The following is a 13245-nucleotide window of genomic DNA, read 5'->3' as shown; positions in this document are numbered from 1 at the left end:
TCAGGGGTTTCGCCCTTAAATGACAGTGTACTTTGATACTTGATCAAACTTAAACAAGTGTGTACTCCACACCTTCCTTACTTGTTTAATATTTATCAAGATCATTTTTAGTCAACAAAGTAATCCCATTACACTTAAATAACATTGATGATAACAAATCACCAACATATAATTCTAATAACATCTTCAAGACCGCTTCATTTGCTATTTAGTCATTATTTCATCAATCTTCTTATTCTACCAACATCCATTTTTGTACCATTTTTATAATTTTCTTAATATTAGTAACTTATTTCATCATTTCTTTCAACTATACAAAGGGAGCCTATAATCATGTATTAATATCACCCACATCAAAGGAATATCACTCTTCTTTCAAATATATCACATCTTTCAAATATTTACATCGGCTTTTCTAAGTACATCTATGTTGATGTAATATCAACTCTCTTTCAAACGTGACCCTCAACCACATCAACGGTTAAGAGTCATGTGGAGATACGTTTCAATTTATTATTCTGAAAAGTACAGATAATATAAAATGTTATATTCTAGAAGGTCTAAAACAAACATTTATTTCGGACTATATGACCATTTTTGCAAAATGTTAAAAACTAGGTATCCCTTGATTCCTAGTGATCATTTTTTTGTCAATGTCTCTTTAAATTTTGTGATAACAAACATGGTTTGTAGAAATAATTAGTCTTAGGATACCCGCCATGTATCGAGTATGAAAAGGAAAAGTGTACCAAAGTTGAATGGAATGAAAAGGGTACCAAATAATATTGGATGAAGTGTAGAGAGCCCACATGATAATCCATCTATTGTAGTCACATCCCAAATCCATAATTATTCTTTTATGGATGTTAGTCCATATGATCAACAATCAAGAGAACCAAACTCCGAACCCCAAAACACCACAATATTTGTACGTATGCATTTCCTTATGTTCTCCGATAAGAGAGAAAACAAAAAGGTGAGTGAGTTGTTTATGGGAGAGAGAGACATACGTCAAGTATGCCTAGGATAAGAGATATTAAGTATATTCTTATCCTTATCACTTAGTCTCTTAATTTGAATTAGTATATAAGTATTAATCTTATCTAATTCAAATAATTACAAGTTAACCCCTCCATATCACTAGTTTCTAATTAAGTCAAATTCTTATGATGAGTTAATAAACTAGTCCCACGTAAAAGTGTTCTTGTTATTTAGAGCTTTAATTGTACTTTGTATGTAACATAATAGGCCAATGGATCATTAGCAGTGTTAATAACTCGTTTGATCAATCGACATATTTCCAATAAAAATGCTCTGACATGATTTATCTTAACACAATACAATAATAATCGAAACACTTAATATGATATCCCCAAAATCACGGCCAGAAAAGACCGATTCTGTTTATGCTTTATAAAAGTCAGAGTACTTCATTTTATAAAAATGTTGCGGAATTTGTTCCCAGAAAAACATGGTAAATACGTTATTAAAACATTTTCGAAGGAACGTATTCATTTCATTTTAAAACGTTTGGGATGTCATCTTTAATACAAAAACATAAGCATAAACAGAACTTACAATTATTTACACTAGTGATCTACATCTCTTTAAATCTCTCAGTGTAATGTCACTTCATATCAACACCTGTGATATAAATAAACTGAGTGGGTCAGGTTGGGAAACCTGGTGAGTACATAAGGTTTTCAACCTACAATAATATAATTATTATGTTTAAACAATCAAACAATCAACCCAATTACCCATCCCCATTATCTTCTTTAGTCTTAAGGATCTACCCTAAGAATCAACTATTCCTCGTTTATTTATTCCTAAGGATCATCCTAAGGAATCGACACGAAGTCCATCATTACCAAGGCTTATAGAATATATCTGGTGAACACGTAGTCCGAAACATCTGGTAAACACTTGGTTCAAAAGTAACTAGTGAACACACTTAGTTCAAAATACCTAGTGAACACACTCAGTTCAAAGATACGTAGTGAACACACTCAGTTCAAAAATACCTAATGAGCACCTAGTTCAAAAATACCTACAGGTTACGAGCCTGCTATCGTTCCACTGGACCGTCTAGTATCGTTCATAGTCGTCATCTATACTCCACTAGATGACTAGATCACTGACAACACTGAGGTCGCCCATCGTGTTATCACAAAACAACTATTTCATCTACCCATGTTTTACCCAACACATTTTGTAGATATAAAATACATATACAGTTTAAATCATTTAAAACATGTATAAAAATCTTTCACCCAGCATAGACAGCAAGTATTCAGACAATATGCACACACATCACGTAATTTATATTAAAATACTTCATATCTATGTGTAAGATGAAAGGGACTATGCACTCACCTGATAAGGTGATGACTTGGTACTCGGACAGCACTTCGTTACTGTTAAAACAATTTCCCTCGGACAAAACCTAGTATCATTACCACTAGAGTTTAGTCTAACGTTAACTGCGACTAATTAATAGTCTAGATATTATTATTATTATATAAGCGTTAAGAAACACTCTTATATAACTCATAATAATATCCCAAATACTCATTTTAATTTCCTAATAATGTTACTATATTAAAACATAAGCTATACAAAAGATAGGATAGGCATAGCTCACTTACAGCGGGTTTTTTTCGCAAAACTGGGCTTCGCTGGAGTAGCGTTTCCGAGCTGAAAGGCTCCTCCTCTCAGAGCTTCCCGATGCTCCGGGACTTGCTTCTAACACCTTGGAGGTGCTAGGCAAAAACCTTGAAGGTTTGGGGGTATTGGGGAGGAAAGAAGTGGAGAGTTGTGAAGAAAATGGGAGATTTTCGCCTCTATTTATAGGCTGCCAGCGCCGAGTACGCCGAGCGTACTCAAAAATTACGCTAAGCATAATGGTTACGCTGAGCGTACTTAAAATTACGCAGGGCGTAATGTGTCACGTGTCACCATCTGGTGGCTAGCCTTGGGGAGGAAGCAACGGCTGTAATCGCGCCACGTTACCCAAACTCGCACAACACCCTCCCGACTTAGAAAAATCATAACTTTCGCATACGAGCTCCGTTTTCGATGTTCTTTATATCCAAGCGAAGGTGGGAACATACTCTACAACTTTCGTTTAGACTCCGTCAGCTATTTTTGGCTCGATTTTAATTTTTATATTATTAACAGGCCGGGACAGGATTGGTCCGTTAAATTCTCATCTTCTTCATCCGATGTCCGTTTTCGCCCATCTTTTTCTCGTTACGCTACTCTTAACGAGATCTTCGATTCTTGTTTAGGTTGTGTCGGCTAAAACCGCTCGATCTAATATTCGAATTTTGGACTGTACACTGCTAATCCGAAACTTCGAAAAATCATAACTTCTTCATACGAAGTCAGATTTGGCCGTTCTTTTTATCGATGTTCTTAGTTTAACATATTCTACGACTTTCGTGTATATTGCTAAGGCTAAAACTCGCTCTATCGTAAATTCACTATTTACGCTTCCCGGTGCCGTGCAGGTTCCGTCGCAAAACTTCGACAGGTCATAACTTCTTCGTTATAACTCGGATTTCGGCGTTCTTTATATGTACGGAAACCTTGTAACATATTCTAAAACTTGGTTAAGATTATTTATTCTAAATAATCTTTTGTCGAAAAGTAGTTTTCGACCCCTATTGCCTCTAAATTGACTAGTCCGGATCTACGGGCGTTACACTTAAAATGATAAATTTTACACAAAATATCAAAAACCCTAACCATAAACACCAAACTACTATTATATGTATAAACACCAAATTACTATTATAACCATCAAGGGGATTTTACATATTGCATTCACCATGATGCTTCCCGATTAACTTATTCAGTTGGATCTACATTTTAGTGAATTTATTTTTGTATAAAATGCTAGATAGTCTTCATCATACCACTTAAAATACTCACATTTTGATTTCGTATCTGAAAAATATAGGAAACAACACCTAAATTGGTCTTTTTCATTACAAGAAATTCAAACTTAGCTTGAATATAACACTTGCATCTACATAAGGGTCGATTGATTTTCATGTGAACATCACTTTAGAGCTTGAGCAACTTGAACAAGAGTCCATAACCATCATTGCTCTAAATAAGTTGTGGTGATTGATTGTCTCAAGTTAATTTACGAAAAAAACTCGTCTGAAATGTGTATTTCGAAACTCCGAATGTGCATTTGACTGACATATTATCGGTCTGAAATGTCTGAAATATATACATATTTGGGTTATATAATGGAACATTAGTTATAAATTGAAGTGAATATTACCTTAATTAACAACTAACTATAAAATAACTACATTTCACACATGTTCGAAAATTATAACAAATATATTGTTTTGTCACGATAATTCTAATAACATCTTGACGACGGCTTCATTTGCTATTTAGTCATTAGTTCATCAATCTCATTATTCCACCAACATCCACTTTTGCACCACTTTTATAATTTTCTTAATATTAATAACTTATTTCATTTTTTCTTTCAACTGTACTAAGGGAGTCTATAATCATGTATTAATATTATTCACATCAATGGAATATCACTCTTTCAAATGTATCACATCTTTCAAATACTCTTTCAAATGTATCACATCTTTCAAATATGTCACGTTGGCTTTTGTAAGTACATCTATTTTGAGGCAATATCAACTCTCTTTCAAAGGTAACCCTCAACCACATCAACAACTAAGAGTCATGTGGAGATACCTTTCGATATATTATTCCAATAAGTATAAATTATATAAAATGTTATATTCCCGAAGGTCTAAAACAAAACACTTATTTCGTACTATATGACCATTTAGGTATCCCTTGATTTATAGTGATCATTTTTTTGTGAATGTCTCTTTAAATTTTGTGATAACAAACATGGTTTGTAGAAATAAGTACTCGTGGGATACCCACCATGTATCGAGTATGAAAAGGGTTTGTGTATATTGTTCATTGACCACACCATGAAGACTCTAATTTCATGTTTATAGAGACATCATTATGTGTAGCAATCACTTAGATTACTCAAACTTGTAATAAATAATGTTATGGTTGGATAACTATATTAAAATACCAATGAAAAGAAACAACAAAAAAAAAAATATAATACAAGAATCTTGAACATATATATACCCAATACAATAAGAGCACATAATCTTAACCTAGAAGCTTAGCCAATTCATCCACTCTAAGTGTAGCTTGTGGGACCACGTCTAAATAATTATCCTTCAAATCCTTCTTTCTAGTCCTAGAATTAGTTTTCTTACCTTTCTCACCTTCTTTAACTTCGGAAACCGCTAATCCGACCTCTTCTCCATTGCTTTCCGTTGTCTCGATTCCCGTCTTCTTAACCCGATGGTGTCTAAAAGCCGGCCCCGGAATCGCGGATTCCGCAAACGCAACTGCCTTTGCATACACCGCATCGGCATCCAAACAGGAATCATCAAGAACGGTTGCAATTCCGTCTTGTACTGCCTGCTTTAAGAGTGATACCACTCCCTCTAAACATTCTTGATTGTTATTTTCGGATATAGTAGGTGACGATTTTGTCTCGTCTTCAATGTTCTCGGCTGTAGAAATTATGATTTCGGTTTTATCGCACTCTTCTTTTGTTACACTTTCGGGTGATGATTCTAGAGATGGTACAATGGAATCTTTAAGATCGGAATTGGAATCGGAATTGGAATTGGAATTGGAATTGTTTACTTCATGGGGCTCGTTTTCTTGTGTGAACATTGATTTCCAAGATCGACCTCTCCACATGAGGATGTGTTCGTGCTCGAATGAAATCAAGACACACGGGACAAGATCCTGAAATGTTGAAAATGATATTTTACCAAATGAGGGCAAATTTGTAAATGACCATTTTACCCTTACACTCAACAACAAACAAAAACATCAATTTCTCACATACCTTTAATTTTGCACCAATCCTTCGATAATCACTCCCATTCATTCCTTCACAATTTATTCTTACAATATCACATGCTTCGAATGCCTCTCTAACATTTTTAACAAGGTCACAATAAACCCCATTTTTCCCTAAAACACACAAAAATCAATTTCCTTGATATACAAACACAACAAAGTCTGTAAAAAAAAAGGTTATAAAAACAAAATTGTAAATACATGGGCTTACCAAGCTTGCATATTGGGGTTAATTCGCGTCCTTTTTTGCGCATTTCATTTGCTTCTTCAAGTGTTAGCCCCTCTGGGACCCGTTGGATTAACCGAGGGTAGACAGGGGTAATGGGTTTCCATAACATAAGAGGAAAAATAGGGCGAGTTTTGTAATTATAATTTCTACCCCTGAAAAGATATATAACTCCTCCTTTGCTATATATTATTTTCCCTCCTGTTTTTTCCTGTTACATGATGAATTTTTTAGAAAAAAAAAAAAAGAGAGAAAAAAAAAAAAAAAAAAAAGAATAGTGTAACCAACCTCAAGTTGTTGGCGTACATTGTCCATGTCAACTGTGCATACACCTTTGCATTTGATTTTGCAAACCCTCTTTCGTTTCCAATGAGCATGAATATTGTCCAACATATTGTGTGTCAAACCATCTCTACCTAAAATATTGAAAAAAAAATTGAATAACAAAAAGTTTATTTAATCAAAAGAGCATCAATTTAAATCATATCCCAATCTTAGATGAAAAGACAAGTATTCTTGCCAATAGATCGATGATGTAACAAAATCATTAACCAATGAAAAAGCATAAACATACCCATATTCAATTGTCTATCTGATTTTAAACATCCTTTAATAAGAGCATCAATTTCCTCCTTAGACAATGGCTCCCCCAACACCTCTTCTCTTGATTGTACATACTTAGGACCCGACCCGGGTAAAAACGGACCTGGAGCTTGAACTGGCTTAACCCCCTTCTTATGAGGTGGAGGCAAAGTAAAGGAATCAAATTCAATCTTCTTCTTGCCCGGTGGCAGCGGCTTTTTCCCGGTCCAAGGCCGCGGCATGGTTCCCGGACCAAATGGTGCTATTGGTGGCTCTCGGAGTTTTATGGGTTTAACTTTGGGGGTTTCTGTATAACTATATTGAAACTCAAAAGGGGCTTCAGGAATTATGTATGAGAGTCCGTTGTCACCGACTTTTATACCGGTTTCATCTTCGATTTGATTAGGAATTTTTCTAAGCCGTACAATTCGCTGGAATGCTGGATGAGATGAGGGTTTAGGGTTTTGAGGGGGTTTTGAGTATTTTGACTTTTTACCTGGAATTGAAGGGCGGGAAGGTGCTGAGGGCGTCCCGGTGGACTTGAATGGTGGCGGCGTGGTGTTGGTGGGTTGGAGATTGGCAATTCTTCCGGCGGACTCGAAGCGTTTGTGGAAACGTAGTTGGTCTTCCGTTTCTTTCTGAGTAAGGTCATGGCGGATGAATTTCTGTGCGTTGGCGTTGTTCCACCGCGAGAAGCGGATTTCGGTGGCCGGACGGTGGTTGTGGTGGTGGTTAGACGGTGGTGGAGCGAAAATTGGGAATTGGATAATGGTTTTTACAGTTAGAGCCATTTTTGAGGATTTCAGGTGAGCTTAGTCTGTTTGTGGAGGAAAAGGGGGAAGAAAGTAAACAATCATAATCTAAAAGGGGTGAAATTGAAAAATATAAAAAGTCAAGTATTATTGGCAGTTATCACCCTTGAGGATTTAAAGTTAATAAATTTTCCATGAAACTCCTTTTAAGCTAGTAATTAGAATTGTGTACACTTTTTTTCCCTTCTCATTAAGCATGCAAATCATGGGAAATAAATATTAATTCGTGTCGCAAAGAAATACAATCACGCATGCATGTACATTACATATCGATTAATATCTCTTCTTTTTCAACGAACTTTTGGATTATGCTATGGTCGAAATTATAAAATAAGATTTTCATAGTATTATATTTTAGGGACTATTAATTTTGTGTTGTAGAATGCACACCGTGGTAGATTAGCCGATTCCAATCTCAAAACCTTTGTGGGCTAAATTTGGATTTTGAAGCCCAAAGCCTTTGTGGGTTGTCCAGTTTTTTTGTTACAAACTTTTATGGATTCCGGATCAACACTTTAACTGAGTTTTTGCTAAACCCGGCCCGTTTAATCAGAGGCTAATCCACGGTTGAGTAGCAGTTTACACTGGGTTTCAATCCAAACAGTTCGACATACCGGGTCGACTCGGATTTTAAAAAATCACTGGAGACTATGAGGGTTGTGCTTTACGAGGGTGATTGGCTTGGTTGCCCTGAGATAGAGAGACCATTTTTTTTATTACAAACTATTTCAAAAAAAATAAAAAATAAATAAATAAATAAAGACGGGTATCATGGTCATTCACTTGGACCAAGGACCTTTTCCGTAACAAATGACAAACAAAAGTACTATATGGTTAGTAAAAAGGTTGGATTGATAGTGCAACAGATATACAACCACATGGACCCTTTTTGTAATTTACTCTTACTGTAATGAAAAAAGTAAAATTGGTAAAAATGTTTTTAGAAATCCATAAAAACTTACAATTTGTGGTCGGTTCATTAACTTTCAAGGCCCTGTACAAAGACAAAGAGTAAATATGGATTTCCAAATATAATTTTTGTTTACTTTAAAAAATTCATTAATATTACGATAAGATTTGATAGTAATGTTTTGAAAACCAGATTGGACATTGAACTGATCGCCTTACCGGGTTGATGGTTCAATTAGTTTGACCGATCGGACCAGTCCTAAAAACCAGATGAACCGTACGACGTCATATATATATATATATATATATATATTTGGATTTTTAAAATCAAACAACACCTTCCAAAATACTAATTCTAATAATTTATATATTTCTCAAAGTTTTTTTTCCAAAATAAAAGTTACATTAAACCTAAAATTTTAAAAAACTAGAAAATTTTAAAAACAAAAGCCACAAACTATAAATCAAACAAACTAAGAACGACCTACGGAAAATATTTTTTTAGATTTGTTTTCCTCTTCTTCATTACGAGCTTGAGAGCCGGCTCCGAGAGATGATCGACGTTTTCCATCAAAAACTTCATATCCCCCATTTCTTGTTTCTCCACCTGCTCCTTTTTCCTTGTTTGTTCTTTTTCTCTGTCGAACGCCAAATGTTTGGAGAAATTAAGATTATATCAATCAAACGACGATGCTATTTTCCGCATTTCGTCAATTTCCCCGTTGAAATCAATTCTCTTTTCCCTTTCTCTTCGCTTTGTCCCTACCCATTGGGTGGACAATTTCTTCTAGCTCGAATTCGTCATCCTGATTTAAATCTAAACCGACCCAAGCATTGGAGGAGGTTGTGTAACCACTAGAGCTCGTTTTCGTTCGTTTTGATTGTTGGACTCCAAAAATAAAATCTTGCTTGTATTTTTTCCACCTAGGACATCGAACCAATAATTTCCAACAATCGTGCCACTTGAATGAGTTTCTGACTTCTTCAAGGTAAAACTGCAAAGCTTCTTGAAGTATTTGTCAGTCTCCTTGGCCGTTTTTCCGTTGGGCTTTTAGGTTGGTGTACAACCCGTTTATTTTTGAAACACCCCTTGCTATTTCTCGAAACTTCGAATTCAATTGATGTTTCGTACGGTAGTCGCCGCCTTTTTCTAGCTCCTCTCGAAACCGTTCTAAAATGTGAAACCAAAAATGTCCTCCCGTTTGTGCGTTTCCTTGAATCGAATCCTCAAAAATGTCAGCTCGAGATTTGACCAAAACTAGCTCTTCGTGTGGAAGCCATGCAGTCGGCTTTTGTCTTCCCGGTTGTGCGACATCCTCGCGCGCTTGTTTTTTCCCTTTACGTCTTTGTGGGGGTGGTGTGGGTTGAGTTTCGGGAACCATCTCTTCTTCTTCCGAGTCATCCAACTCGTCGACAAGTTGGTGTTGTTGGTGGGTTTGGGTTTGAGTTTGAGTTTGGGTTTGAGGTTGAGGTTGAGGTTGATTTGACGATTGTTGATCCAGAAACACAACAAAGTTTGAAAACATTTGCGGCGAAACATTTGGAACTTGCATCGGGTAATATTGTCCAACATTTTGGTATTAGAATTGTAGTGGAGATTGAATGAGAGCATCGAGTCAGGGGCGATAAACTCCTTGTGGTGATGAGTCGATAGCAAAAATGTTTCTAGAAGGGATGTTTATATTCAAACCATGAATTTCTTTCCTTCGATCGGAATGTGTGGTTTGATTGTCGGGATTTTTTTTTTTTTTTTTTTTTGAGAAGAAAGTGGAGAGAGTAGAGGATTTGTATGAATTCCGTTTGATGGTAAATAGTTGTGTATTCATAGGTGTGTAAAAAGGTTTAAAAAAAGGACTTAAACCCATTTATCCGTTACAGCCCAAAAGAAATAAAAAAATTATTATTTTTTTTTTTACCGTTGAATAACGGTTGTATTTAAAAAATAATAATAATAACAACGAATCACAGCAGGAGAGAGAACACGGGAGAGGTTTCCCTCACCCATTCCCGCACCACCCTTCCCCGCGCCGACGGTGCGGTGTTCCGCCGGGCGGTAAGCTCCTCGCGTCCGTTCCCCGCTCCCACTCCGTCCGGCCTAATTGTTAGTCTTAGTCTAGGGAGTTCAATTTCTAAACTCATATGTGAGTAGGCCACTGAATACCTAAGTTAACAGTCGGCTGAAATTTGTTTGGGATAGAATATTATGGTGTGATTAAGATGGCCATAGATCAACATTTTGAAAGATTTTTGCAAAACTTATGCTACAACTTCGTGCTACTAGTATCATTTACAAGTCAATGTGAACGATGAAGATACAAGTCAACGTGAATGGAGATGATACAAGCTGCTATCATGATTAGAAATATTGTTTAAATGAATGTTAGAAGACAACTGACCAAACATTCAATTAATAATACAAATGAAGCGTCATAGACTCATAGTCTGATAGAAAGACAATTTTGACAAAGCATATGGGCTAATGTACTTGAATCTGAACAAAAAGAAGAATGGGTCCATGAGGAGTTAAAGCCTTTATTTTTCGGCCCAATTATTAAAATTCCTAAATCGAGGGACCAATTGTTCCTTCAAACCACAATACAGGGATGCAAACGGTAAAAAGAAAAACTGGGATGCTAAAATATAAGACAAAATTGCAAGAATGGTCCTAGTAAATCCAAAAATGTTATTTTAACCCAAACAGGTTTGGACTAGCACAAATAATCTAAAAGTTTTCATTTTGTTGTGTTTTTTGTCCAAAACAATTTAAAATTTCTAAAAATGATGAATTTGCCATTTTTTTCATTTGCTTTTTTCTTTTCTTTTTGTTATTTAATTATTTTCTAACTAAAAAACTATAAAAAATAAAAGAAAATCTCTTTCTCTCTCTCTCTCTCTCATGTTCATCACCCTATACCACCCACACAAACACCACCGCCCAATGCCACCTTCAATCACCCAATACCTCCCTTATTCCTCAATTATCACCATTCCTATCAGTTGCAAATGTAAAAAAAGAGAGAGATAAAAGAAGGAGCTATGATCGATTCATAAAGGAGAAAAAGGAGAATTGTGATCGAGTTTAGAAAAAGGAGGAGGGTGCGACTTTGGGTGACTATGTTTGTCAATTGGATTTTGAGAAGTGAAAGAGGGGGGGGGGGTCCGATTTCTAGTGTAAACCCTTGTCGTCGATCTAACCTTGTTGGTGTTTCAAGGTTCGGTTTTTTCGATCTAACCCTTGCTGGAGCTTCATGTTAAAGCAAGCCCTAGCACCATCTGAACCGTGTCGTCGATGGACATATTTGAAAGGGGTTGATGAATCCGATGAGATATCTCATATTGTTGATGAAGCATCAATTTTGGGATCTAAAATCGAAACTTGAACAAAAGGATTAAGGCGTGAATCTGATAAGATACCTTGTATTGTTGATGAATCAACTTTACTTGAGCATGAATTAAAGGAATTGGGGGGAAACGAGGCTAGATCTATCCGATTAGGAGTTAAATTGGGTTGGAAACTGATCTTGGAAGAAGCTAAGTTGAAAATTGATCTTGTCCCTACCGCTGTTTCATAACCATCACTGGTATTAGAGGTGGCACCTACAAAACCTGCTCCATAATCAAACTTTGAGATCTGGGTTAAATATACACATTGAAAAGGGACTTGGGATCACATTCAAAGAAGATGAAAATGGTGTGTTCTGAACAGAAAAGAAAAATGGTTACCTGAGATCGATGAAGGAATAAGGAAGAACGACTGGAAGCTCTTGAAGGTCTAAAAGAGATGAATACAAAAAGGAAAATGGTGGTTGTCGTCGTTTCTTCTTCTCCGTTGAACAGTGCCGACGATCCTGTTTGCGATCCGAGGCTTGTTTCAGCTGGCCATGACGGCGGTTTGGTGGTTATTGGGTTAATCTACCATTAAAATAGAAGGAAGACGAGAGGTTGGGCTGAAGAAGACAACAAATTCGGTTGTTGTTGAGTTTTTATGGTGATCAGGAGGAATGAGAGAGAGAGAGAGAGAGAGGTATTTTTTATTTTTCTTTTAAATATTAAAGAATTTAAATAAACAAATAAATCTGGAAAAGGAAAAAATCAAGGGTAAAATTGTCATAACAAAAAAATTTAAAGTAAATTAGATCAAAATGGCAAGAAAATGGAAACCTTAGAAAAATTTAAAGTAAATTGGACCAAAATGGCAAGAAAATGGAAACCTTTTGGACCATGAGTGCTAGTCCAAACGTTTTTGGCCCAAAGTGGCAATTTCCACCAAACCATAAGGACCATTCTTGCAATTTTGTCAAAATATAAATAAGAAAATGTATAATTGAGTGTCGAACGATGCATTCGCATAGGATCATCATTATTCACTAAGACCATCTTCAACTCATTCTCATCCCCCCTAAATGGAGTAAAAAGTGGGGCAAATAATGTTTCATGTGCAACCCTACTCCATTTTTTACCCCAAAAAATATATTTCATTCTTCCAATTTACATGAGTTGTCAAACACAACCCTTCTACTAATTTGGTTTTAACAAAAATATAATTTATATTTTTTTTATTACAATAATATTAAATAAATAAGATTCTAGTTATAATATATTTATAAATTTTTGTAAAATATGTTATCGTTTTTTAAAATTTTAATATGTATTTAACTTTTTATAAGAATTTGATGAATAAAACACAAACTTTATATTTATAATTAGATAATATAATTTAATATATAACAAAATATTATAAGTATTAAATATTACATTTAAATTATA

General features: G+C 35.4%; 1 protein-coding gene across 1 annotated transcript; it reads right to left on the bottom strand.

The window, feature by feature from the left end:
• Positions 1-5098: 5098 nt before the first annotated feature.
• Positions 5099-7576, bottom strand: CAF1 (RNA-binding CRS1 / YhbY (CRM) domain-containing protein). Its single transcript, XM_078964625.1, has 5 exons — positions 6750-7576; positions 6464-6591; positions 6161-6386; positions 5936-6063; positions 5099-5832 (listed from the first exon to the last, which is right to left on the bottom strand). The coding sequence occupies exons 1-5, from the start codon at positions 7546-7548 to the stop codon at positions 5179-5181; spliced, it is 1935 nt and encodes a 644-aa protein (XP_078820751.1). The 5' UTR covers positions 7549-7576; the 3' UTR covers positions 5099-5178.
• Between the last annotated feature and the right edge of the window lie 5669 nt (positions 7577-13245).

This window comes from Lactuca saligna, chromosome 7 (genome assembly GCF_052625555.1).
Source record: "Lactuca saligna cultivar CGN05327 chromosome 7, ASM5262555v1, whole genome shotgun sequence".
Lineage (NCBI taxonomy): Eukaryota > Viridiplantae > Streptophyta > Magnoliopsida > Asterales > Asteraceae > Lactuca > Lactuca saligna.
This window is presented reverse-complemented; position numbering and strand designations above follow the sequence as displayed.

Coding starts and splice junctions, on each gene's coding strand:
- CAF1 (XM_078964625.1), bottom strand. CDS start 7,548: ATGGCTCTAACTGTAAAAACCATTATCCAATTCCCAATTTTCGCTCCA. Junction 6,064..6,160: donor AACCCCAATATGCAAGCTTG/GTAAGCCCATGT, acceptor TGTGTGTTTTAG/GGAAAAATGGGGTTTATTGT. Junction 5,833..5,935: donor GGATTGGTGCAAAATTAAAG/GTATGTGAGAAA, acceptor TCAACATTTCAG/GATCTTGTCCCGTGTGTCTT.